Below are 25,935 nucleotides of genomic sequence, written 5' to 3'. Positions count from 1 at the left end.
CAATGATCTGGAAGTGAATATAAAATTACTGCTGATAAAACTTGCAGACAACACAGATTGGCTTGTCCCTATCATTATTTACCACTCAGCCAATCATACAGTGGCATCTAGATCAATTGGTAAGCTGGGCCTACTTAAACAAATGCTGTTTTAATACAGACAAATGCAAACATCTACATCTAGGAACAAGGGAATGCAGGCAAGAGCTACGGAATGGGGGACTGTATCCTAAAGCAGTGACTCGGAAAAAGGATTTAACTGTCATAGTGAACAAGGGACTCACCAGGTGTGGCCACTGTGGTGCTCTGGCAAAAAGGGCTTCATTTGATCTGTGGATGTATAAACAGAGGCATAGTGAGTAGGGAATTGATTTTTTGCCTCTTTATAAGGCATTGATGAGATTGAACCTGGAGTACTGCATCCAGTTGTGGTCTCAACATTTTAAAAGGGATGTTGAAAAATCAGAGAGAGTACGGAAAAGAGCCACAAATGATTTGATGGCTGGAAAAAATGCCTTACAGTGAGAGACCTGAAGAGCTCCATATGTCTCAATTATCAAAAAGAAAATCAAAGTGACTTGATTACAGTATAAGTGCCTTCCTGGGGAGAAAATACCAGGTTCTAAAGGGCTCTTTAATTTAGCAGAGAAAGGTATAACCTTAGAGGGCCAGTATACCCTGCTACAGGCTTCCATGGGCTGTTCCAGTAGCCAAAGATCTGCTACAAGCTGTAGTTCCTGGGCCATTCCCAGCTCTACTAGTGGGTAATCTTGAGCGAGTCACATCCCTGCTCTGTGCCTCAGTTTCCCTGTCTGTAAAATGGGGGAATGATACTGACCTCTTTTGTAAAGTGCTTGATATCTACCAATAGGGATTATTATTATTTCAAAAAAATTGCTTCCGTTATAGATCATCATTATAATAATTTATTTGAGGCCTTTGGGCACTACTGCAATACAATCAGGATTGGGGCCCCATTGTGCTGGGTGCTACATACATGCATATGAAGAGACAGACTTTGCCCTAGAAAGTTTATCATCTGATGCAGATAGGCTATGTGCACAGATGTTCCAATACAAAATCAAGCTGGGAAAGCAGCCACAGTGACTCTGCTATGTAGAAGGTTAATGGCCAAAGGACAGTAGGTTGAAGATAAAGCCACTGCAGCTACATACCTTAACTAGCTGTTAATAGGGAAGCAAGTAGGCATGAACAAGGAGTGAAGGGTGAAGATGTTGTGAGTAGAGGACACTGTAGTCTTGACTTAAGCCAGTCATGTCTACAAAGGACACTCCGGAAAGTTAAGGCAATGAACTAAAAGTGTGAAGCCAAAGTGCATAAATTAAAGTGTGTTAGTTGCACTCCCCCATGAGTGGTTTCATTCAGGAGTAGAATGCCTTTAGGATTAAGTGAGACAAGGTGAGTGAAAAGAAGAACAGGAGTACTTGTGGCACCTTAGAGACTAACAAATTTATTAGAGCATAAGCTTTCGTGGACTACAGCCCACTTCTTCGGTGAGTGAGGTAATATCTTTTATTAGACCAACTTTTGTTGGTGAGAGAGACAAGTTTACATAGAGCTCTTCTTTCCAACAGAAGTTGGTTGAATAAAAGATATTACATCACCCACCTTGTCACTTTAATATCCTAGAACTGACATGGCTACAACACTGCATACATATAGGATTAAGTTACAGCAGACTAAGGCCACTTTACTCCTGAATGAAACCATAGGGGCAAGGGAGATGACAGATTTGTTTTAATTTATGCCCATTGACTTCATACCTTTTAGTTGATTTGCCTTAACTTTCTGGAGTGCCCCCATGTAGGCGTGGCCTGAGTGCTGTAACCCAAAACTGTCTTATCTGGAAAAAAAAATTGGGTTTTGTTGTCATTGGGTGGGTTTTTTGGGGGAGGAGGGAGTTTGGGGTAACTAATACTTGTGGGCAATCCTGAGGTAAAGCACAGGCACTTTTCCTCGTAGTAAAACTAAACTAGGCAAGATCAGCACTATGCCCCAGTCTGGTGTTGACGTCACCTAGTTTACCTTGCGGTAGAACTAAAGTGCCTTGTCTTCATTGCATTTTTACTTAAAATAGCTCACACACATTAGTTAACCTGGGGTAAAAAAAAATGCACATTTTCAGCAGTGAAGACAAAGCCAGAGAGAGACCACAGCATGGATGAGTAAAGTTAAAATTTTGTTACATTCTCCTTCCAAGGTGCAAATCCAAAGAGGCAACCATGTGCAATATGGGGAGACTTTACAGCTCCTGGAAAGCCGGCTCTTACCAGAGCTGAGAATGTGTGGTGTCCACATAGTATTCCCAAGTTCCATTTCTCTGTACCCCCTCCCATCTTGGTACCAGTCTCAGAGTTCAGATTCCCACATCTATATTAGCGAAGAGCATTCATTCTGGTGTTGAAAATGAACCAGTGTCTGAAAAAATATATTGCAGGCAAATGGTAAAGAGCAAGGTAAATCGGTATCCTTCCAGGCACTCTTTTCTTTCTTCCTGGCACTGGGGGAAGATTTTCCTTGAGTTTTCCTTCATGATGGCATAACTGCAATTACAGAACATTCGCAACTGTAGCATCTGTTAATGCAAAGACCATGTATATACAGCGTTGACGTATAGTGTGCTGGTGCTGTACACTACCCTATGGAGATCCAAATTCAAGGTCTGGTTCATTTCCTTAATCCTGTGCCATCAGATGCTGAGAGCACTGTGGACACAATGTACTTAGGTCCCTCTCCTCAAAGGTGGTAATGTGCCTAATCCATTGAAATCAATAGGAGTTAGGCAGCTAAATGTGTTTGATCTGATCCGTAATAGGTTTTGGATCAGGCACTGAAATCAATGGGCTCCCTTTGACTTCAACAGGTTTTGGACTAGGACTTTAATCATTAGAGATGAGGAGCTTTAAATCACTCTGAGGACTCGTTTGGCCTATGCAAAAACGTCTCCTCACATAAAGTGTGTTTTATACATATGCAAACAGTCAAAAAAGCGGTGGGACTTTCAAGACTTAAAATCGGCCATAATCTTAACGCTGTAGCCTTTAATCTCACATCCTTCTGCCCCACAACATTTGTCATCATCCTTTCTTAGGTCTCATCTCTAGGGACAGCTTTTCAATAGAGCTTGGTTTCCATTTAGACACCTAAAAGATAGCCATAGTTTCACAAGTTCTCAGCGCACAGAAATGCTCACTCAGACACTTAGGGTCAGATTTTCAATAGAGCTCAGTACCTATTACGCCGAACTCTTGAAAATGTGGCCATTTATTTTTGTAACAAAATGACTATATGCCCCTGCCCTGGTGATGGGCAGGTTATAACTACATGCTCGTATCTGAGAGGGCCCTTAAACTGTTGGACCCAGATCCTCAAAAGTATTTAGTTGAGTGCCTAAATACCTTGAGGACCTGGGCCTAAGATCAAGGACATTGTCCTTTATTTGTGTGTGATTCACAATGTACACTTTTAGAGCAGTAAAATAATAACTTAGCCCAAAACAAACTAGTCTCACACTTTTATCAACATGAAAATTCACCAGCCCTCCCTAAATTTTTGCAATTAGACTTACCAAAAGTGTAGTTCAGCATGAATCCAGGAAACACCCAAGCAAAATCGCTGTGAAATTCTACCAGCACAAAGTTCTCCGAGGAGGTAAAGTCTGCAATCTGCATTGTTCCACAGTATGGGCCAACAGCTGGAGATGTGGATCGGCTCCCATCATGAATAAGCAAATAGTCATACTTACAGTCATCAATGTCCTCCAGCTCAAAGGAGACCATTGTTAGAGATATCTATAGAAAATACAACAAGAACACTTTGCTTGCAAACCTTTCCCTTAACCTTTATCTTGTCTATTTAGATTATAAATTTTTGGGGGCCTAGACTGTCCATTGCTATTTGTACAGTGCCCCAGGAGTCTGGCCCTGATCTTGGGTGGGCTTTAAGTGTTACTGAATGCAAATTTATTTTATTATAAAATTGTTTGAACTCAAAAGGCATTTGGTTTGGAGGGTGGGTCATTTGGGTAATCTCCTATCTTGTGGCAGGATTAATTTCACTCTCTTTGGCAGGAAGGCATCAGATACAGTTTTGAATCTCTCTAGAAGCAAATATTCAAAATACCAGTGTAGCATTTCAGCTTCCTGGCTCTCACCTAGGCTATGTCTACAGTACAAGCTAGGGGTGTGATTCCCCTGCTCCCATACACGTACTTGCACTAGCTATCAGCGAGGGTGAGTCTAAACAGCAGTACAACAGGGGTAGCGGCAGCAGAGGCAAGGCTTAGCTGTTCCGATTATGCACCCCTCCCCCCAAAACCAGTGAGTATGTACTCGGCATGGCTAAGCCATGCCTCCACCGCAGTTATCTGTGCTATTGCAGCTACACTGCTCTTCAGACTCTCACTAGCTCAATGAGAGCTATTGCAAATATGAGTAGAGGAGCAGGAGGAATCACATCGGTAGCTCATAGTGTAGACATAGCCCTAGAGATTATTTTGAGCTAAACCTACCACTTACGAGACAACGTCACCATCAGTTCACATCCAAGGCTAAAATGGTTTTCTTTAACTAATAAGGCCTATGGCACCTACTGAAGTCTTTATTGTGAAGGCTTAGGTTGGATTTACACAGTGCACAGGGGTAAATTTCATTCTTTGAGTAGCTGATGTTGCTTCTTAGGATGCGCTAGAACAACTGGTATTCTGTACTGCAAAGAGAAGCAGTCAGAAGGCATTGCTGGAGCCAGCAGAATAGCCCATCAACATCTCACCTTGCGATCTGCTGGAGCACTGATGATCCAGAAGCAGTCCTGGTTTTTGGGGTACCTGTTGGGGTAGTTCGGGGAGGTGATCACTCCACTTGTGCCCGTCAAAGTGCTTCCACATTTCACTAAGAAGAAAAGAAACCACACAGATAATGTTAATGAGCTTATTAACAGCTTGTGAGCAGGAAGAAAGAATCCGAAGGGACATCAATATGGGCCTATTCTAGAGCCAAAAGAAAATGTCTCCTACTCAGTTTTCTATGGCCAGCATCTGTGCTTCCATTTGTATTGACGGAGCTTAGAGCATAGCATTGGTTCTCCTTTGGAGAAGAGGGGGAAACTGCAACTTAATGCTGAATAAAGGTCTGAACTTAAATAACTTTAATGTAGACAAGGGAGGGTTTGCCCCACACCCACCTCCCCTGGCACATTCCTAAGCCCATCCCCACTTTTTTCCCAATTTTTGTTTCTTCAACCAGCAGGGAGCAGAATTGTAAATATGACACATTTCTACTTATAGAGCATCCTCTCTGTTCACCAAGAATTCAGCCAATGCTTGATTCTGAGACCAGGCTTGTGGTAGATAGACAGTAACTTGTTCTAGTAAACTAGTCCCAAAAATGTGTCTGAAATAGTTTCTTATATATTTGTATAGCCAGTAAAAAGGAAATGAGCTTTCAGGAGCACTTATTTGATGTAGAGAGTTAATAATTTTCTATGCGGTGCCTGTGCAGCTCCAATTGCAAGAAAGTAGCTAAGGAATCAGATCCTGGGTAAAATTTACTTTTGAAAATTATACCTAGTATCATAGTCCTACAGCAAGGGAGAGTGACAAAAATAGGAGGGAAGTGGGAGGGAACAAACTGCTGGCTACAACATTAATTAATTTTTTTTTTTCCTTTTGTGAAAAGTCAAACAGTGAGGTGTCCTCCACTTTTTCCCCATAAAAACCAAAGTTACATTTTGGAGTTGAAGTAATAATAAGTAATAATGATCTTACTTGTATTTGATGCCTTTCCTTCCATAGCATTTCACTAATGACAGAGAAACTATAGCCACCAAGTAGTTTATTTCCCCACTGCTCCCCCCAAAATACAGTAACCTCTCAAGAGAAGTTGGGAGGGTCCCAAACACACACAGAAGCATTGAAATCAGGAAGTGAAAAATGACCAGAGCCAAGGGAAAGTACCGGAAAAGTTTAAGTAGGCAGCCTGTAATTACTTCCTCTGAAACTTGCCAAGACGCTGGGGTCAGTATCCTGTCTTAGATAAAGTGCCATGGGACCTTCAATAACCACCAAGTGGCAGGACCTTGGTTTTACATCTTATTGGAAAGAATTCTCCTCAGTACCCTCTGGCATCACACCAGTGTGGAATCATTGGTTCAGCATTGACTTGGGGGTCAGATGGCCACCTGCTGAAGCACCAAAACCACTTTCTGCTGCACCTGGATGTTTCTTGGGGGGAGGGTCTCCCCTGTCCAAATACTAACAGGGCCCTATCCTACTTAGTTTGTGTAGTAAGCCCAGACCTCACAAGGGGGTAAGTCCACAGATAAGCTGATTTGAACCAACCTAGAAAATGATAGGCCTGAAACCTGTAGACCCAAGCCATCCCTTTTCCCCCTGCCTCACTTCCCCCGCTCCCAATTGTTAAAAATACCTTCTATGTGGCCCCTACTTTCTACCTTGTCATTCATGAGATCTAAAGTTGCATAGATATCCAGATGGCTAGTGGAGTGTTCTGCAGCCATTTTTCACTCTGTGGCTAGCAACTCCTATTGCTCAGTTACTTTTTTTTTTTAAACAGGTAGCTGTAAAGACCTCAACTAGCCCAACAAGGCTTCCTTGACCTCCAGAAGAATGAGTGAGACCTGAGAGCTGTTGGTGTGAGGGCCAGATAGGATCCTATTTTTCATTTATTTTTTTTCTTCATTCCTAGCTTCACAAGCTGCTGGCTTTGAACAGTTCTTATGGATGGTGGAAGGGATAACATGGAAAAAAGGGTTTACCACCAAAAATTCAAATATAGAAAAACACATTTTGCAAAATTCCACAATGAATATTTGCTAAGCACAAATTAGAAATGTCACCAAGCTCTGTAAATGAGGCACTGTCCGCACCCTGGCTATAGGAGGCTTGGAAACCTGTTGCTGCAGTAGCCTCATCGCTCACAAACTCTACAAGCATCATGTTTCTAGAAGCCACCAATGAGGGTAAGGACCCCATCCCACACAACTTGTCCAGTAAGACACTGGAATTCCTGCTGCTTCCATCATAAATTCTGATGTAGTCAGAGGTACAGTCTGAGGAAGGCTGAAGATCAAAAGCATCAAACTGCAGGAAAACCTGAAGAGGAACATGAAAATTAAACACTTCAAATCTGCCCTGACTTCTACCAGGAGCGCCGCCAGCTTTTCTGCCGCCCTAGGCGGCAGAAGGTCCCGCCCCGAAATGCTGCCCTCCACAGAGGCAGCGGAAGGTCCCGCCGCCGCGGTCGCCGCCCCCCAAATTGTAGCACCCTAGGCGACCGCCTAGGTCACCTAATGGGTTGCGTCGACCCTGACTTCTACTCTTTTCCATCCTTATTTGACCCTGACCTACATCCCATATCTGTGTGTGGATTTCAGTGTGAATCTGTTTGTCAAAGAGGATCTTGGCTGAAATCCTGAACTCCGTGTACTGTTCCTCCCTTCTCAGGAGAGCTCTCCTCCTCTCCTTTCTTGTCATCAGGAGACTTGCTTCCATCCCCCCCTTCTTACCCTTTCTTTACCCTCCCCTCCTTTCAGTGGTGCCTCTTCCATCTCTCTAGTCCCCTCCACCTACCTTCAGTAATGACACCATAGAGACCCTTCTGCTGCTTGCCTACCTTTCATTCGCTCCCAGCCTGCTCTCCCCAGCTCTTCACCTTGCCAGTGCTGCTTCAGTCCCCACTCTCCTGTCCCCAGCCACTTCTCTATGCTACATGCCCATGAAGCTTCCTGGTTTGACAAGAACAGCAGGACCAAGTATAGAAAAACAGAGAGTGAGGGACTGGACTTGCATGAGAGTCTCATCTGGATTCCACCTCCCAGCAGCCAGAGAGATTCCCCTCTCCCTGCCACCGTTCCCCAGAGTGGCCAAAGGAAAACCCTGTACAGCAGTAAATCTTTGCACCTAAAACCTTATTCAGAAATCATTTACACTGGTGTAAATCAGAGTAACTCCACTGACATCAATGGAGTTACACCAGTATAAAACTGATATATATGAGAGCAGAATCAGACCCCAAAAGGGTTATGCTATTAATCTGTGCATCGGAAAGTGATATATTATCTCACAGCTTTTTAAGGTCATAAGTGACCATTAGATCATCTAGTCTGACCACCAGTATATCAAAGGCCATTAAGTGTCACCCAGTTACTCAGGCACTGAGCCCAATAACTTGTGTTTGGCTAAAGCATGTCTTCCGGAAAGGCATCTCGTCTTGATATAAAAACATCAAGAGATGGAGAATCCACCACTTCCCTTGTATTTGTTCCTATGGTTAATCACTGACACAGTTAAATAATATTTAATATATAATATTATTAAAATTATGACATTAAAAATCTGATAAATAATGCCATGTATTATTAACACCTATTCAAACCTCCTTTTTCCTAACAAAAATCACCTGATGCTGTGGGATGCGAATGAGCCACAGACAGTTGCTGTTGTCTGGATATAAGGATGGGTAATTGACAGAAGAGAAGGTGTCACTAGGTTTATGCAGCACATTGCTACAGCAATCTGAAGAACAAAAGAAAACAGTTGTAAAGAAAATGAAAGATGCAGAGAAATCCTCTTCAAGGGAAAATCCAGTCACAGCTATTTCCATCCATTAACGGCAGTCAAATTTATAAAAGAGAAATTAATTGTCATGTTCACAAATGTGTCAATGCTCATCTACTAAATGCATTAAATAACTGTAAGCAAAATAATGGAGCTAGTAAAATAAGCTAGAAGGAAATTAGCAGCTATCATAAAGTTTCTTAATTAAGTACATAGTGTTTGGAGCACTTACTGCAGCTATAGAGCTTGTTGATTTTAGCCACGTCAAGATTACTCAGTCCCTCTCTCTGTCCGATGGGTACAGAGGGATCAGGAATCGGTACAATAGTTGCTTTCCCAGAGGTGTTAGAGAAGTCATATCTGCAGAAGCAGGGGAAATCATGTGTCTAATTCAAATCCCACTTTAAGTGATGCATTTGTATTATTGTGGGAAATATTCTAAGTAACATTTGTCTAAGATTCTGAAGAGATTAACTAACTAGGAAAGGGCAAGCAAAGAGCCTTCACAGATATCTCTGGAAGAGCACTGAGGAAGCAGCTTTGTGTCCAGCAACACTGAAATGAAAAAACAAGGGGAGAATGTATTGTTTGGGGGATGATTCCTTCCAAACCTTTCATTAGAATGAACTCTGTATCCCAACCAGAATGCTCTGAAGAGCAAGGTTGCTGTCTGAGCTCCTGATTCTTTGAATATTTGAAACTGCTACTTGCTGTCTCTTGCCTCCAGCTAGACAGGATTTATTTATCTTAATTACTGGTTTGCTTTGGGAAAATGCTCAGAAATTTGCTGCCCATTAGTGCAAATGTGGGGCAAGGTGCCTCCTACAGGCTTCTGTGTTAAGGGCTAAATAAATAAATAAATAAAAGTCTGTTTTTGTATTCTACGCAAAAGAATAAATGGACACAAATCTGACATCAGGAATCATAACATTCAAAAACCAGGAGGAGAACACTTCAACCTCTCTGGCCATTCAGTAACAGATTTAAAGGTGGCAATTTTGCAACAAAAAAACTTCAAAAACAGACTCCAAAGAGAGACTGCTGAACTTGAATTAATATGCAAATTAGATACAATTAACTTAGGTTTGAACAGAGACTGGAAATGGTTGGGTCATTACACTAATTGAATCTATTTCCCCATGTTAATATATCTTCACACCTTCACACCATCTCGATTATCACTTCAAAGGTTTTTTCTCTCTCCTGCTGATGATAGCTTATCTCAATTGATTGGCCTCTTACAGTTGGTATGGCTACTTCCACCTTTTCATGTTCTCTGTATGTATATATATCTTCTTGCTGTATGTTCCAGTCCATGCATCCGATGAAGTGGGCTGTAGCCCACGAAAGCTTATGCTCAAATAAATTTGTTAGTCTCTAAGGTGCCACAAGTACTCCTGTTCTTTTTGCGAATATAGACTAACACAGCTGCTACTCTGAAACCTGTTACTCCACGGTCTTTCTCTTCCAGCCCCATCCCTCTTTACCTTTGCCAGGGCTAAGTCAGACAGTAGGAATAGATTCCCTTCGTCATAAGTGTTCCCGCATTTCTAAGGGTATGTCTACACTTCAGGCTGGAGGTATAAACTCCAGCTTGAGGAGACGTATCACGTGATCAAACTAGTGCACTAAAATTAGTGTAGTTGTGGCAGCAGGAGAGCTAACCACCCAAGTACGTGTCTGGAGTCTCAAACAGGATTGTGCTTAGGGCGGATAGCTCCTCTTGTAGCTCATGCCACCATGGCTATACTTTTTTTTTATTATTATTATTTTTAGTGCACTAGCTTGATTGTAGCTAGCGCGGGTATGTCTCCTCAAGCTGGAATTTACACCTTCGGCTTGGAGTATAGACATACCTTAAGTGAATAGCAATAGCCATGCCCTAGAAAGAGCAATTCTGTCTCCTAAGTTTGAATAGGAGATTAGAGCCCCACTCGCATCTATGAAAGGAAGCCCCAGCCTCCAACTTACAAGCCATAGTGCATCACTGAGGAATAGTCGTAGGGAAGACCCAGGTTATTGGAATTCACTTTCCTAAAGTTCCCTTGTTCCCCTGCAAGGTATGAAAGCAACATTTCAACCACCAAGACAGGATCAAGACCAGAAAAAAAATATTAAAGTGTTACTGCAGTCCTCACAGAGCTGTTAGAATACTTAAAATATATTTATTCCCATTGGAGATTGTCCTGAGCATGGGCCTGACACAAAGCCCACCTAAGCCCATATGAGTCTTTCCATCAACTTCAGAGGGTTTTGGCTCCAGTCCTAAAAGCCAAGTAAGGACTTCAGAATTTGATCCACATGAGCTATGGTCCCAATTCCACCCTGTGATGTGCATGCACTTGTCTGTCTTAGGAGTTTCTATGGTACGCTTCACTGGCATCTGAATGTCAGTGACTTCAACAGGATCTGCACCTGTGCATCCAAGAGCAGAGTTTGTACCCATATTGTATCTATGCCCTGAGAGGAAAACGTGGCTGACTAGCTAGGCTGAGCACTGGGAAGATGTGTGCAGAGATAGCTAAGGTGCTGCTCTGCAAAACCTTGACTTTCCTCCTTGTGCAGTAGCAATGCACTTGGCCATTGCCAAAGGAGCCTTAGAACTGCAGAAGAAGGGAGAGGGTTTGCCATGGAGTTGTACCAAAGTATACCTCTTAAGGGCCAAACACCGAGATCTTTATTCAGGTTTTGCTCAGTCCTTACTCAGGCAAATTCCCATTGACTTCACTCCCAACCTGCCTATAGCCAACATAACAGCACAGAATAGGATCCTAGTAAAAATGTTCCTTCTGTCTAAGATACTTTTACCCCCCCTACCCATTACTGTAATATCTGAGACCTTCACAACCTATAATGTATTTATCCTCACCACAGCCCTGGGAGGTAGGAAAATGCTCTTATTCCCATTTTACACATAAGGAATTAAGGCATAGAAAGACAAAGTGACTTGACAAGGTCGCACAGGAAGTCTGAGGCAGAGCAGGGAGGTCTCCTAAATCCTAGGCTTAGTGCCAAAACCACTGGGCCATCCTTCCTTTCTCCTTCACCCTTTGACCTGAGATTCTCTGTTATTGTTACTAGTGGCTGGCAAAGCAGGAACCATTTGGATAAGTCCCCCACATTGAATGCTTATCGGAAATTCATCCCAGCTATCTAAGTCTCTTGAGTCTGAGTCTGCAAAACTGAGCCAGAGAGCTTGAAGGAAAAAACAGTCTCTTCATTTAGCGCTTTCACTCCTGGGCCAATCCAGGACTATGAAATGCAGGGAAAATCCAAAAATTAACTGAACTTTTTCATATCTCAAAAAACTGATTGGAGGTTTGGAGAAAGGTTCAGGTTGGTTCTTATCAGCATTGATTCCACCAGGCCAATGTATAGTTTCATGATAATTTCCATTTGCCCCATTTATAGCCAAGAGGAGGGGAGTGAAAAGCTGCCACAGTTTACTGTGATTTTCCCCCCTCTATGCTGTTCTCTTTTATTAACCAGCAGATATGAAAGGGTCTCAGCATCAGTTGTTCATATAGAAATGTCAAAACCATGTAAGCAATAAATCCTTTGCCTTTCTCTAGCACCCTCCATCCATGGATCTCAAAACACCTTTACACACATTAATTTTCTTAATCAAGTCCCCTGTGAGTTAAGTTAGTATAATTCCATTTTACAGTTGGGATAACTGAGGCACAGAATAGCTACAGCAAAATTTTCTCTTAAATTATAAAGTTTACCACATTCCTTCATCTTATATTCACTTCAGAGAGCTGAAGGTGTTCAGCACCTTTTACAATAAGGACACTTGTTCAGGTGCCTAAATGCAGGTTTCAATGCCTGACTGCCGGCACCCAAATGTAAATATTTTGGCCTAAGTGACTTGTTCAAGGTCACACAGGTAGTCAGTGGCAGAGCCAGGAATAAAACCCAGATCTCGTCAAGCACAAGATCATCCTTCCTCTCATGATAAACTGCCCCGAGTCGCCCACCAACATTTACAGAGAAAAACTTAAAAAAAAAAAAAGGGTATAACAGATTCTTTTTAGCTGACTGATGAGGCAAACAAATGTAAACAATAACATATCATTTGGGGAGTCTTATGGACAGAGGGAAATGACTACCTAGGCGCCAGCTCAGTAAAATATTTAAGCATGTGCTTATCCAGAAACATGCTTAAGTCCATCTGTGTTCAGCAATGCATTTAAGCGTGTGATTAAAGTTAAGCATATGCTGAAGTGCTTTGCTGAATTGGGGCCCAGAACCTAAACACTATAAGCAAGGAGAAAGAGCTAGAATAGAAGTTCTGGCCTAAGGAGCAGAACAGTATCTTGTATTAAAAAAAACCTGAGAAAAATAAGCCAGGTTTCAAGGATCTAAGTGGACGGCAACAAAACAGCAGGCAATATGTTGTCAAAGCAAAGAAATGGGAAAACTTCCAAGGTGAACTGTAGGGTTGTTTATTATTAAAAAAAAAAAAAAAGCAATACTGAAACCCTGGGAAAAAATAGTAGGTGGAAGAGCTGGGAAATTGCAAAAGATCTCAGGGCATGATCCTGCACTACTAAAGTCAATGGGAATTCTGCCTTTGACATCCATGGGAAAAGGATAGAGCCTTCTTCAGAGCTCTTTTTCAGGTCTGAGAAGGGTATGTGGCTCAAAAGCTTCTCTCTCTCACCAACAGAAGTTGGTCCCATAAAAGATATTACTGCACCCATCTTGTCTCTCTAATATCCTGGGACTGATATGATTACACCGACACTGCATACTAACTCCTTCTTTTCTTTTTATTTTTACTCTTCTTGGCATCATAAAAATAAGTAATAACTATAAAGACCTGTGAAGCCACCTGCTTTAATCTCTCACGGTCTCTGGGGAAACTCCAGAGCTAAATCCCTTCTTTTCATTAGCCTTGTCCTCACAGCATCCAGGTGGGTTGTCCTCTCATTATGAGCCCCGATTCTGATCTCATTTACATTTGAGTCAGTGGGGTTGCACCACTGTAAAATGGGTGTGAATTAGATCAGAACCAAGTCCACTACCTTTGGTAAAACCTTGAATTTTTAGCCCCTTCTCTTAAGGGTCTCCTCTTTATACTTCATTGAAAAGCACCACAGAATCCTATGGCATTATATAAATAACAAATAATTATAATATCTTGCAAGAAACCACCTGTGATGTCTAAGCACAAGATAATACAATTGAAATTTACTCAGGATAATGTGGGAATGGCTGAAAATTTGTGCTGCAAACTGTTTTAGGGTCTGGTGGAGCAAACATGCTCACATCCCACTCACAGGGAAAGCACATATATTTCAATGTGTCTGAGAAGGAAGAATCAAATACATTTGCTGAAGTAATTTGTCACTATTTGGTATTCTGTTCCGCAGTCCCATCCCTCATTATGTAATGTTTGGTAAACATTTTAAAGTTGTAAAGAATTAGGATAAGCACTATTACTATCACCATCAACACCACACACCACTCCCTTGGACATACCTGCCATAACGTATTCCCACATGATCTTAACATAGTTGTCCCGGTCACTCCGGGCCTGTTCATGTAAAAAACCCAGCGCATGGTTCATTTCATGTTGAATTGCTCCTTTACTCATGCAACCGGTTTTCATCAGGCCCACCTTCTGCATACCTCCAATCTTTCCAAAGTGAGACCAGCAGCTGAAAGGAACATGCAACCAATAACCAAAGATGTCACGTGCAACAAGCTATAGTCCCATAGCTGAAAAGCAACGTAATCAACCAAAAATATCAACAAAAAGAGAAAAATGAAAAATTGTATGAGCTCTGACAACTCACTCTCTTAATCACAGGCTCCTGGAGTTTGCTACCAGCTGGGACTATTTAAATCCAGGTCAAGCAGGAAAGAAAGAAAACTGAAGAATATGCTTCTAGTCACAATTAGGACTGATGGAACTGACCTCTCCCCAGGTACAACGCTTATGTAGTTGGTTTCTGTTGTGCGATTTATAAACTGGACACAAGTCAGGGTTGTGAACTCCTGCATTGCTTCAGCAATCCAAGTCCTCTCTTCCACAGCTAGGAAGAAAAGGGGGAATACGTAACAATGGTATTTTGATTATTATGTGGCCGTCCACTCCACTAAATCTCTGCACCTAGTTATTTTCCTATCACAGAAGTCAAATTGGATAAGAGTACGGAGGGTTAAGGGATCTTCAAAGTGATTAGGGTAGTAATAATAATTATACTTATCCCTTATGTACATTGCCTTGCACGATGAAACTACTATACAGGCAATAAAAGGTAGGTAGGTCAGTATTATTATCTCCATTAGACAGATGGAGAAACTAAAACAGAGAGGTTAAGGCCAAAATAGTCAGTCTGGGATGTGTAAAGTTAGACAGCTGACTACATTTAGGCAGCTAAATAAAAGCGGCTTGTTTATCACAGATACTGAACACCTGCAGCTCCCACTGAAGTCACATGAAGAGGCAGGTGTTCAGCACTCCTGAAAATCAGAGCATTTTTATTCAGTGCCTAAACATGCCTTTAAGTGCTTGACTATATTTGAAACTTTTGGCTTAGGTCGGCCCCCTCAATTACAACCCACTTTTCAAAATTTGTCCCACAACAATGTTGTGCCTCAGTTTCCCCATCTGTAACATTACAGTAAATAATCCTTACCTAGCCACAGGGATGTTGTAAAACTGAATTAGTTACTGGGCACAGTCATGCCTCTGCATCAGTGTACCCCATTGCCCCTTGCCTCAAGAGGAGGTTCTGCAGGTCCAGGGATATGCAAATAAGAAAGGGATGAGGAATGAGCGGGACAGTTGTACGGATAGGTGGGACCACATTGTCCACCTGCCCCCAAATGGCACCACAGTGATTCCCATGAAAAGTTAACCCAGACCCAGGCTGTGTTAAATGTCCATGCCTCTTCCCCTGAAAGTGAGAATAACTCTTTAGGAGGGGTCCCCAGGGAAGTCACTGGTGGTTGCAGACAGGCAGTGCTGCTCCAAAGGAATCAATCTGCATGGGAGCAGGGTGGTGAAAGTGGCACAGAGCTCATATGAAGACAGGGCTTCTATAGAGATCTTCCAGGTTAAGGCACCAATTCTGCAGCCTGTTCCACAAATCCACTGACTGACCACGGATCCACTGACCCCAGCAAAACAATTAGGAAGAAATCTCTCCAGGGAAAACCTCATGGAGATTTCCTTTGTCTTTTCCTCTTCACCATTTCCCATGGGAGAGGACAATAAGGCCTTACTGTTGGTATGGCTCTTTCTGAGATCCTTCCATAAAAACTAGTGTGTGAGGACAAAATATTTATTACTAAAAGTAATAATATATTAATACAAATATATTCACTGAAGTAACAGATTAGACATGTTATTTGGTCCATAGCTGTTAAATGTCAGTAAATATAGACTAGTATGTATGAATCCATTGGTATTTTTGTAACTAAATACTGTCAATTAACCACACCTTTAAATATCCATTTTACTAAATTATATACTATTTTAGCCAAACTGTCCTAAGAGCAGCTGATGGGAAGGGTAATAGTCATAAAGGCTGCCTTGGGTTAAAATCACTTTTGACACATGATACAGAGATACTGCCGTGAAATAATCCTCATAATCTGGTGTTAAAATCCATGCTAATTTCACAGGTACATTTACACGGGACTTACAAAACTCTGTAGAAATATTAACTGGGACGTTAACTAGCCCATCACGGGACTTGGGCCAGAAGCAGCTGCTGTCACAGTTTATGGCACTGCGTTTCCTTCTCAAGACAATGTCACCCTCATGCAGAGTTGTATCGCTCTCTAGGCAGAAAAAGAGAATAAAGAACATACTAGACATGGGAAATGGGGTGATTTTTCAAAGGCACAAATGGGAATTTGGCAGCCAACTCCCAATGAGTTTCAGTGTCCTGCCCATTTTGTCTTAGAAAATGTCCTGAGTGAGAAGTTATTTCTAATAATCTACAAAAGGATTAGTAAATATGTTTGTGTGGAAAACAGGCAGCAGGTTTAAAACAAACAAAAGGAAGTATTTTTTTCACACAATGCACAGTCAACCTGTGAAACTCCTTGCCAGAGGATGTTTTGAAGGCCAAGATTATAACAGGGTTCAAAAAAGAACTAGATAAGTTTGTGGAGGATAGGTCAATCAATGGATATTAGCCAAGATGGACAGGGATGGTGTCCCTAGCCTCTGTTTGCCAGAAGCTGGGAATGGATGACAGGGGATGGATCACTTGATTACCTGTTCTGTTCATTCCCTCTGAAGTACTTGGCATTGGCCACTGTCAGAAGACAGGATACTGGGCTAGATAGACCTTTGATCTGACCCAGTATGGCCATTCTTAAAATAAACCTTGATGTGCTGGGACAGGTAAGGCCTTCCTGACTTCCAGTGAAGAAAATATGATAACCTATAGGCCATTGCACACTTTCAATCGCTGACATTCTGTCATGTGAATTATAGTGTATACATTTGCTAAAGGAGCTTTGGGATCCTTCAGCATGGAAAGTGTTTTAGACACGTAAGGCATTGCTCTCCTTCATTGAGACTTGCAGAGTGAAAGAAAAGTCTTAACTGGCATCCAGAAAGATCTTCTAAACTGTCCAAGAGCCATTACTGTCTCTAAGGGGATTATTCAGTATGTGCCCCTAATTAGTCTCCAGGTTAACTTGTGAAGTATTACATGACATCATAATATGCCCCCCAGTTCTGACTTCCAAATCTCCACTGCTATTCCCATCCTGTGTTTTTCATGGGCAGTAAGTATCGATTATTGCGCCAAATATACGTGAAGTTTTGTGCGTGCAGACAAAGAAGTGACAATGTCACACAGGAAAGAAAAAGGGACAGCACAAGTGAATGAGTGACCCCCAAGTGTGGAGAGTGGCCAGAGGAGAAGGTAGAGACAAATGACTACATTCAGCTCTGGCATAAGCAGACATATCTACCACTGATGTTGAAGAGAGCTGAGCTTGCTTACATCAAGACTGAATCTGGCCCAGCGTCAGACAGCCAGGATGGGGATCACTTATATAAAAAGGGTGAAGAGATTCTGCTCTCTTCTTTTACTGGTCGTATTCATTGGCAAAATAGCATTCCTTGGGGTAATTATTCAGTCAGGGCTGGCTCCAGGCACCAGCTAAGCAAGCAGATGCTTGGGGTGGCCAAGGGGAAGGGGCGGCACGTCGGGCTCTTTGGTGGCAATTCGGTGGAGGGTCCCTGTCCCTCTCGGACGGAAGGACTTGCCGCCGAAGAAGAAAGCGGCACGGTGGAGCTGCCGCCGATCACAATCGCGGCTTTTTTTTTTTTTCCCGCCGCTTGGGGCGGCAAAAACCCTGGAGCCGGCCCTGTATTCAGTAACCCTGCTTGATTTCCTTATCATACCAACATAAATCATCAAGTTAATGTGAGTTTCAAAGAGACAACTGGATTCGTTTTCCAGGGCCCACCATTAGGTACTGACACAGAGGATTATGTTTGAAGTGATAAAAAATTATGGCCAAAATTTTCAAGCTCCGAGTCCCTAAAATTGAAATTATAGTAGTAGCCTAACCTGCAGAGGACCTGAGCAACTCCAGCTCCCATTGAAGTCGACAGGCTCTGCAAGTGTGATTCATCACCTTGGAAAATCTCCATAATCACTTATATTTAGGGGCCTAAATATGGGTTTAGAAGGCATCCAGGTCTGAAAATTTTAGCCTATGTGCCCTATTCCCCTCCCAGTTACAGCACTGTAAATCAGAGGTAGCTCTTTTGAAGTGATAGGAGTTATGCTAGTATAAGCCTTGTATAACCGAGTGGAAAATTAGGCCTGAAGTATTTAAGTGTACGGAATAAAAAGGACAGCCTTATCCATAAGAACCCCGAGTATCTATAGAATAGTTAAAATCAAACTCACCCATTTCATTATTTCTTGTGGCTACCTGCAAAAGGAAAGGAAATCTTTTAGTATGTTCACATCATCAAAAGAAAACTATCATTAGGTAGAATCACAACAAACTCTGGGCTACGCTGAAATATTATAACTTATTTTTGGACAGACAGGTCGATCTGCAGAGATGCAAAGTCTAAACGGCCATGGCAGCATGAACACACCTGGACAGGTTTACATAGTGCAAAGCTATAGAAAAATGCTAAAAGGGCTGACAGTGGAATAAGGTTCATCTTCAAATTTCTGAGCAAGTCTTCTGTGTTCTGGAGCTCTGTTCCCCAAAGCCCCAGCTAGTTTACTTGAAAGATGTTTATATAAGAAAGCTGCTGCTTTTAATAAGTGGACCAAACTTAGATAACATGATGTATTTTCACAAAATAAACAAGCTGCACAAATTCCCATCAGAGTTGCAGGCTTTCATTTCATACTTATTTATCTTTAGAAAATAGAGGAAGTGGAGCAATAGGAAAGAAAATAAAGTAACCTTTAGATGACTCAAGTTTAACTCTATGAGGATCCCAGGAGCTGCCACAGCATTCCCTCACCCCCAGTGCAGGGTCTGGGAATCTGAGCAGTCAGGGGCAGGGAGTGGGTGGGTTTGTCTTAGGGGAGATGGGCATTTCTCCCTCCCCCATGAAAACACAATTGGAGCCATGCTGTCAGGGAGTTGGGACAGAACCACACGGGGTCCAGATCCCTGGTTTCTTCTGCACCAGGGCAATCTCCACCTCTGACTGTCCTTCAGAGAAGAACTGAGAGGGAGCACTGTGAGGAGAATCTCATATTGTTTCCCTTTCCATTGGCAGGTTATTTCCAGGTAGAGGAATGATCTGGCTCTGCCAGGCAAACTCCCATTGAAGTGAGAACAAATCCATTTACACCGCTACCTCAATATAACATGACTCGATATAACACAAATTCAGATATAACGCAGTAAAGCAGTGCTCCGGGGGGGGGGGGGGAACGCTGTGAACTCCGGTGGATCAAAGCAAGTTCGATATAACGCGGTTTCACCTATAACGTGGTAAGATTTTTTTTGGCTCCTGAGGACAGCGTTATATCGAGGTAGAGGTGTACTTTTCTATTTGTGAATTTGCAGGAGCAGTTTGACATCATGCTTTTAAACTTACTAAAACATCATTAACCCTATTCACATATTTCTGTGACATTTAGGGTTACCTATGCTGTGGCATTTTCCAATAATACAATACTGAGGGGCAGACACAAAGAAGCCGTAGCAGAAGACAGCTACTTGGATGGAACGGCTCCTCAGTTTGCTACTCTAGTATTTGGTGAGCCTCCCAAGAGGCTGAAAAGCCCAGGGCCACCCTCCACGCTAGCTGCTGCAGATCAAACTCAGAAACCACATTTCCGCAGCTGCACATCACAAAATGACCAGGGGAGCCAGCAGCAAAAATTATTAAATGCCAAAAACATGGGGAACAAAAGACCAGACCACCATGTAGAGTGTGAATATGGGTCACTCGTCTGAGTGTGCATCAAGGAGGGCTGGAAGGGACCTTTGAAGTTCTGCCATGGAGTTTTCCATCGTCATTCTGCGGAACCTTTATTGACTCCACTTGCAGACCATGGGTCAGATTCATCCTTGAAGTCAAGGGAATTACATCATGAATTAACTTAATTTGTTGATAGCTACAAAGAATCAGATACATCTCCAGGCTAATCAGTGACCCAACCTCTGGTGTCAACTGCTAGTCTAGTACAGCATGGATAAGCATCTCTCAGAAGTGAATTTCTTTCTGGTACCATCTGTTTGTCTGCAGCAATCTGCCTTACTATTCTGGTATAATAATTTTAAGGGCTGGGTTTCATTACATGCCCAAACAATGTGACTACACCACTGTAGTTTACATTCTCTTTCCTTCCCTCCCTCTTTTCTCTCATCTCTATTGCTCTATGACACTCTATTTTTAGCCACATAGTCCTTGATCTGATGTATTATCATTGTTCCTTCTTAGTAACTCTGACATGATGTTAATAAATGTTTCTGCATTATCGAAAATATTGGAATTGTATTTGTCCTTATAAAACTGGAATCAGTGTATTGTCTCTCCTATTTAGACCTGTTGTTCTGCTAGCAGGGGGCCTGTAGGACCTAACATAATCTACTCATTCTGGAAGGGAATGCTAGAGACTACACGTGTTCACAACACTGAGAGAAATAGCACGGCTCTGTCTACACAAAGGATTTCCAGACTGGCTCCTGATAAGGACCCTATGTAGACCCACCACTCTCTTCAGCCTCACCATTGTCCACCTTGAGGCTTGAGCAGGTCATTGCAGGCAATCAAGGGTTAGCTCAGCTAGGCGCTCCCCTAGGGGGGTTAGTTACACCAGGAATTTGGAGTCTAAGTTCCTGGAATAAACATTAGTGAAGTTCCTCAGCCAAACATCATAATAACCAACTACAGGAGAAGTATCACCAAGCAACTCATATGAAATCCCAACAAAATTAAACATGGTTTTATCATTTCCTCCTTATGGCCATCAAGTCAGGTCCCAAAGTTCTTATTACACCAGGTCTGAAGCAGGAGCATAGGGCCCCCTTATTGGTTAGGCAATAAGAAGGCAGACACAGTCAGTGCCCTCCTTGAATGAGTGTGTTACAGTTCCCACTGGCTTTCATGCAAATTGTGCATGCACATTTCACCCCCCAGTTTACCAGATTAATGATTCATAGATCACATAAGCCATATATCATTTGCGAAATGGCCACAAAAACACTTCGCCAAATGTCGGGTTCATCTACCCTGAAATTCCTGGTGAATTTAGTGCTGGGTGCAAGGTTAAATCAAATAAACTGTCTTATGGACCTACACCCCATAATGAACTTAACACAGATATTGCTTCCCCGGGAGATAGTCGATATTATGGTAGAGAAACAATGACTAGGTGTTGTGTATCTGTAGGGAGATAAATTTACATTGGTTTCAGACCACAACTTGTTTAAGTGACTTCATTAATACAATTTTAAAATCTACTAATGGTTAGAAAGGGGCTGGGTGAAAGCCAATGATCTTGGTGCTTGTGCGTTTTAGTGAATGGTTCTGGCATGTTCAGCTTAGTGGTTCAGCAACACTTGGGTTTTCTTCTGACATTTGAGTTCAGATGGCCTCCAGAACTAAAAATGAAATTCAGAGAGATACCACAGAAGATTCCACAGGCTGTGTCACAAAACCCACTAAACTCCCTCACGGCCTTCTCAGAACATGCTGTTCTCCTTTCTTACCTTCAGCCATCTTATCCTGCAGTTGGTTCCACCATCTAGCTCTTCTGCAGACAGCTGGCAAGCCCCCTCTACTTAATTTTACTCTGCAGTGTCTTCTGGAGGAGGAAGCAGTCACTCACCACTGCTTTCTGTAGCAGTGAGACCAGGAAATTCCTCCACAGTTACTTCTCTACTACCATTCCTTAAACTCTGGGCTAAGTGTCCCTCCAGAGTTCATGGGGATGCAGGGAAATCCCCAATGGGCAGTCCTCAGTTCTTAGGAAATGGCGCAGGAGGGATTTTGGTGGCATGGGCCCATTGGTAGGCCTTTCTTTCCAAGGTGGCAATAAAGGTGGTGGGCTAACAGGCTGCCTAGGGAATTCCAGAACCTGAGGCCAGGGGGACTTTGCCTGGCAGAGGACTAGAGCTAATGCGGGTGCTTGGGGCTTGTTGGAGGAGATTGCGGCGAGGAGGTTCCTGCCCCACATCCGCTGGTTTCAAAAGATCCCCCAAGTCAGGTGAAACTCATCTGCTTTTATTTTTCTGCCCTAACTGGAAATTTCCAGAGATTCATTGAGCCTCTCACTTTGCCCACAGGAATGTTCTTCACGGAAGATTCAGGCAGGCAATTTTTACCTTGTTTGTAGTATTGTTACAAGTAATGTGTGCATGTCTAAGTTAAAGGGGGTTTTATTATTATTTAAATAGCCTAAATTAAACATTTAATGCTTTGTTACTGATGGAGTTTTTTGCGAATGGCTGCAGGTGTAGAATTTTTCAGAAGGCCTGCCATGGTGGCTTCTATATACTGGTCTCCAAGGGATGGGCCAGATGGGACTAATCTGTCTTTACTTCCTCTGATTCTATCATTCCACAGGGTTCAGGTTCCAAACCAAAGGTTCAAACTCTAGATTTCACGATATTTCTTAGTTGTATTTACATATACTATTCATGCCCATCACAGCTGAAAATATAGAATCCTAGAATCATAGACCTGGAAGGGACCTTGAGAGGTCATTTAATCCAGTCCCCTGCACTCAAGGCAGGACTAAGTATTATGTAGACCATCCCTGACAGGTGTTTGTCCAACCTGCTCTTAAAAATCCCCAATGATGGAGATTCTACAACCTCTCTAGGCAATTTATTCCAGTGATTAACCACTCTGACAGTTAGAAAGTGTTTCCTAATGTCCAACCTAAACCGCCCTTGCTGCAATTTAAGCCCATAGCTTCTTGTCCTATCCTCAGAGGTGAAGAACAACAATTTTTCTCTCTCCTCCTTGTAACAACCTTTTATGTACTTGAAAACTGTTATCATGTCCCCTCTCAGTCTTTCTCTTCTCCAGACTAAACAAACCCAATTTTTTCAGTCTTCCCTCAGAGGTCATGTTTTCTAGACCTTAATCATTTTTGTCGCTCTTCTCTAGATTCTCTCCAATTTGTCCACATCCTTCCTGAAATGTGGCACCCAGAACTGGACACAGTACTCCAGTTGAGGCCTAATCAGCGCACAGTAGAGTGGAAGAATTACTTCTCGTGTCTTGTTTACAATACACCTGCTAATACATCCCAGAATGATCCTTTTTTTGCAAAAGCATTACACTGTTGACTCATATTTAGCTTGTGGTCCCCTATGACCTCCAGATCCCTTTCCAGTCATTTCCCATTTTGTTTGTGTGTAACTGATTGTTCCTTCCTAAATGAAGTTCTTTGCATTTGTCCTTATTGAATTTCATCTATTTACTTCAGACCATTTCTCCAGTTTGTCCAGATCATTTTGAATTTTAATCTTATCCTTTCCTATGCACTTGCAACCCCTCTCAGCTTGGTATCGTCCACAAACTTTATGTGTATTCTATATGCCATTATCTAAATCATTGATGAAGATATTGAACAGAACTGGACCCAGAACTGATCCCTGCAGGACCCCACTCGTTATGCTCTTCCAGCATGACTGTGAACCACTGATAACTACTCTCTGGGATCAGTTTTCCAACCAGTTTTGCACCCGCCCTATAGTAGCTCCATTTAGGTTGCATTTCCCTAGTTTGTTTATGAGAAGATTATGTTAGACCAGGGGTTCTCAAACTGGGGGTTGGGACCCCTCAGGGGGTCGTGAGGTTATTATATGGGGGGTTGCAAATCCCCTTTGCATCCAGTATTTATAATGGTGTTAAATATATTAAAAAGTGTTTTTAATGTGTGTGTGGGGGGGGATCACACTCAGAGGCTTGCTATGTGAAAGGGGTCACCAGTACAAAAGTTTGAGAACTACTGTGCTAGACAGTATCAAAAGCTTTACTAAAGTCTACATGATCTGCTACTGCACTCTAGTGGCTCACCATGTAATCTGTTACTAGGGTTATTTTCAGGAAAATGCAAGGGACCTCCACCAATGTGAGGGTCATGTTTACCACCCACAATCCAGTGCTGTGTGGTATAGAGAAGTATCTGCTTTATGCAAAAAGAACTCTGCATTGAGAACAGTTTGAGCCCTGTATGGAACCAGGATCCATTCTGTAATGTCTGTGCCTCAGACCCACTGCAGAAACCTCCTTCCTCCTCTTTCACCAGAAACTTCAAGCCATGCAACCTTCTACTTCCCTTCACAAACACATTTACCTAGTGGACACATTCCCTATTCTGCTAGTGTCCAAACCCCCTCTAATCCCAGGAGGACAGACTCCTCCTCCTAGCTGATATAAGAGTTTGTGGCAGAAGAAGAAAGTCTAAATTTGAATCTTGAGCCTTTTAGCACCAGGGATGGGGCAGATTTGCTTGAACAGAAGCAGTATGTGGGAGTCTTAAACAACGGAGCGGAGAGAGTTCCACAGGGCTCCACCTGCAGCATAGCCGAGGATTGTTTTTGGGGAGTGGGCTGGGAGAGCATCGGGGAAGGAAGTGGAGAGAAAACCTGTGACTTAATCTTTCTAAAGATTGGGAAGGGAAATAGCACAGCCACCAAGGCTGAAGTAGGCTATGTCGCCCTGTGCCTGGGGAGGGAAGGAGGAGGGAGTATTCCATTCCACAAGCCCCATAGTACTCTGTGGAGTACAACCGAGCATGGGCAAACCAGCCAGGATGATCTGACCTTCTGTACAAACATAAGAGTGAGAAGAATAAATGAGTTGCAGTAAAATTCACCTTTACTCAGCCAGCCAAAAGCCATATGATCTTCCAGCTAAACTTTATGGGTCTGCTCCTATCCCTGCTTCCATTAAAGTCCATGTGAGTTTTGTCATTGACTCCAATTTGAGCAGGATCAGAACTTTGGGCTTGAGGTTTCCAGTCTGCTTGTTGAGATGTAGCTCAGCAGCCAGTGGCTAAGAAGGAAATATGGAGTTTGGGCTTTGAGAGTGGACAGTAGGAATGTGTAACAGAAACAGGCAATGCCACTTTCTCCAATGGGACCAAACATTTCTGAGGTTCAAACTTTGTTCTGGTGCATTTTTCTTGTGCCGAGTATATGCAGTTCCTGTCATGATGGGGAGCTCTGCCATCCTGTCAAAAATGAACACCCTTATCTCCCCCCATGGCAACACTAGTAACTGCAGAGGGGTTGGTGGGAACTGAAGACGGGAGAGGGTGACATTGCTGTGATCAGAGTAACTGCAGAAGTGGGGAGGGGCTGGCAGAGACAGATGAGGAGAGAGGGAGGGAGGCTGGGACAGAAAGAGGGACAGACCTGGAGCCATGAGATTTAAATGGTGAAATCTGTCCCCAGTGGCAGCATTGACTTCAGTGGGGTCACGATTCCACCTGAAGTATGTAGCTCAGCTGCTGCAAAGCTCTCATCAAATTTGCAGTTATCAAAGAAAATTACCATAACTGTGGTTCTAAGATTACCAGAAATTGCCATGCCAGCAAAACATGCCTGTAATTCTAATTAGAGTTGCTAGGAGTTTATATCAAACTTTCGTGCTACTGGAAGAGGCCAGTGCTTCTTCTGGAAGGCCAGCAACAAAGTCAGATTTCAGAGTAGCAACCATGTTAGTCTGTATCCGCAAAAAGAACAGGAGTACTTGTGGCACCTTAGAGACTAACAAATTTATTTGAGCGTAAGCTTTTGTGGGCTACAGCCCACTTCATCAGATGCATAGAATGGAACATATAGTAAGAAGATATATATACACACAGAGAACATGAAAAGGTGGAAGTTGCCATACCAACTCTAAGAAGC

At 42.7% G+C, this 25,935-nt stretch overlaps 1 protein-coding gene across 1 annotated transcript; it reads right to left on the bottom strand.

Annotated features, from left to right (window-relative positions):
* Positions 1-3,307: 3,307 nt before the first annotated feature.
* LOC117877166 (astacin-like metalloendopeptidase) lies at positions 3,308-18,825 on the bottom strand. The gene is made up of 11 exons (XM_034770004.1): positions 18,692-18,825; positions 18,495-18,519; positions 16,258-16,395; positions 14,522-14,639; positions 14,083-14,261; positions 10,567-10,648; positions 8,828-8,955; positions 8,438-8,553; positions 6,906-7,131; positions 4,791-4,909; positions 3,308-3,811 (listed from the first exon to the last, which is right to left on the bottom strand). The coding sequence occupies exons 1-11, from the start codon at positions 18,758-18,760 to the stop codon at positions 3,539-3,541; spliced, it is 1,473 nt and encodes a 490-aa protein (XP_034625895.1). The 5' UTR covers positions 18,761-18,825; the 3' UTR covers positions 3,308-3,538.
* Positions 18,826-25,935: the final 7,110 nt, after the last annotated feature.

This window comes from Trachemys scripta, chromosome 4, assembly GCF_013100865.1.
Source record: "Trachemys scripta elegans isolate TJP31775 chromosome 4, CAS_Tse_1.0, whole genome shotgun sequence".
Lineage (NCBI taxonomy): Eukaryota > Metazoa > Chordata > Testudines > Emydidae > Trachemys > Trachemys scripta.
The sequence above is the reverse complement of the archived record's forward strand: the minus strand, read 5'-3'. Positions and strand labels throughout refer to the sequence as shown.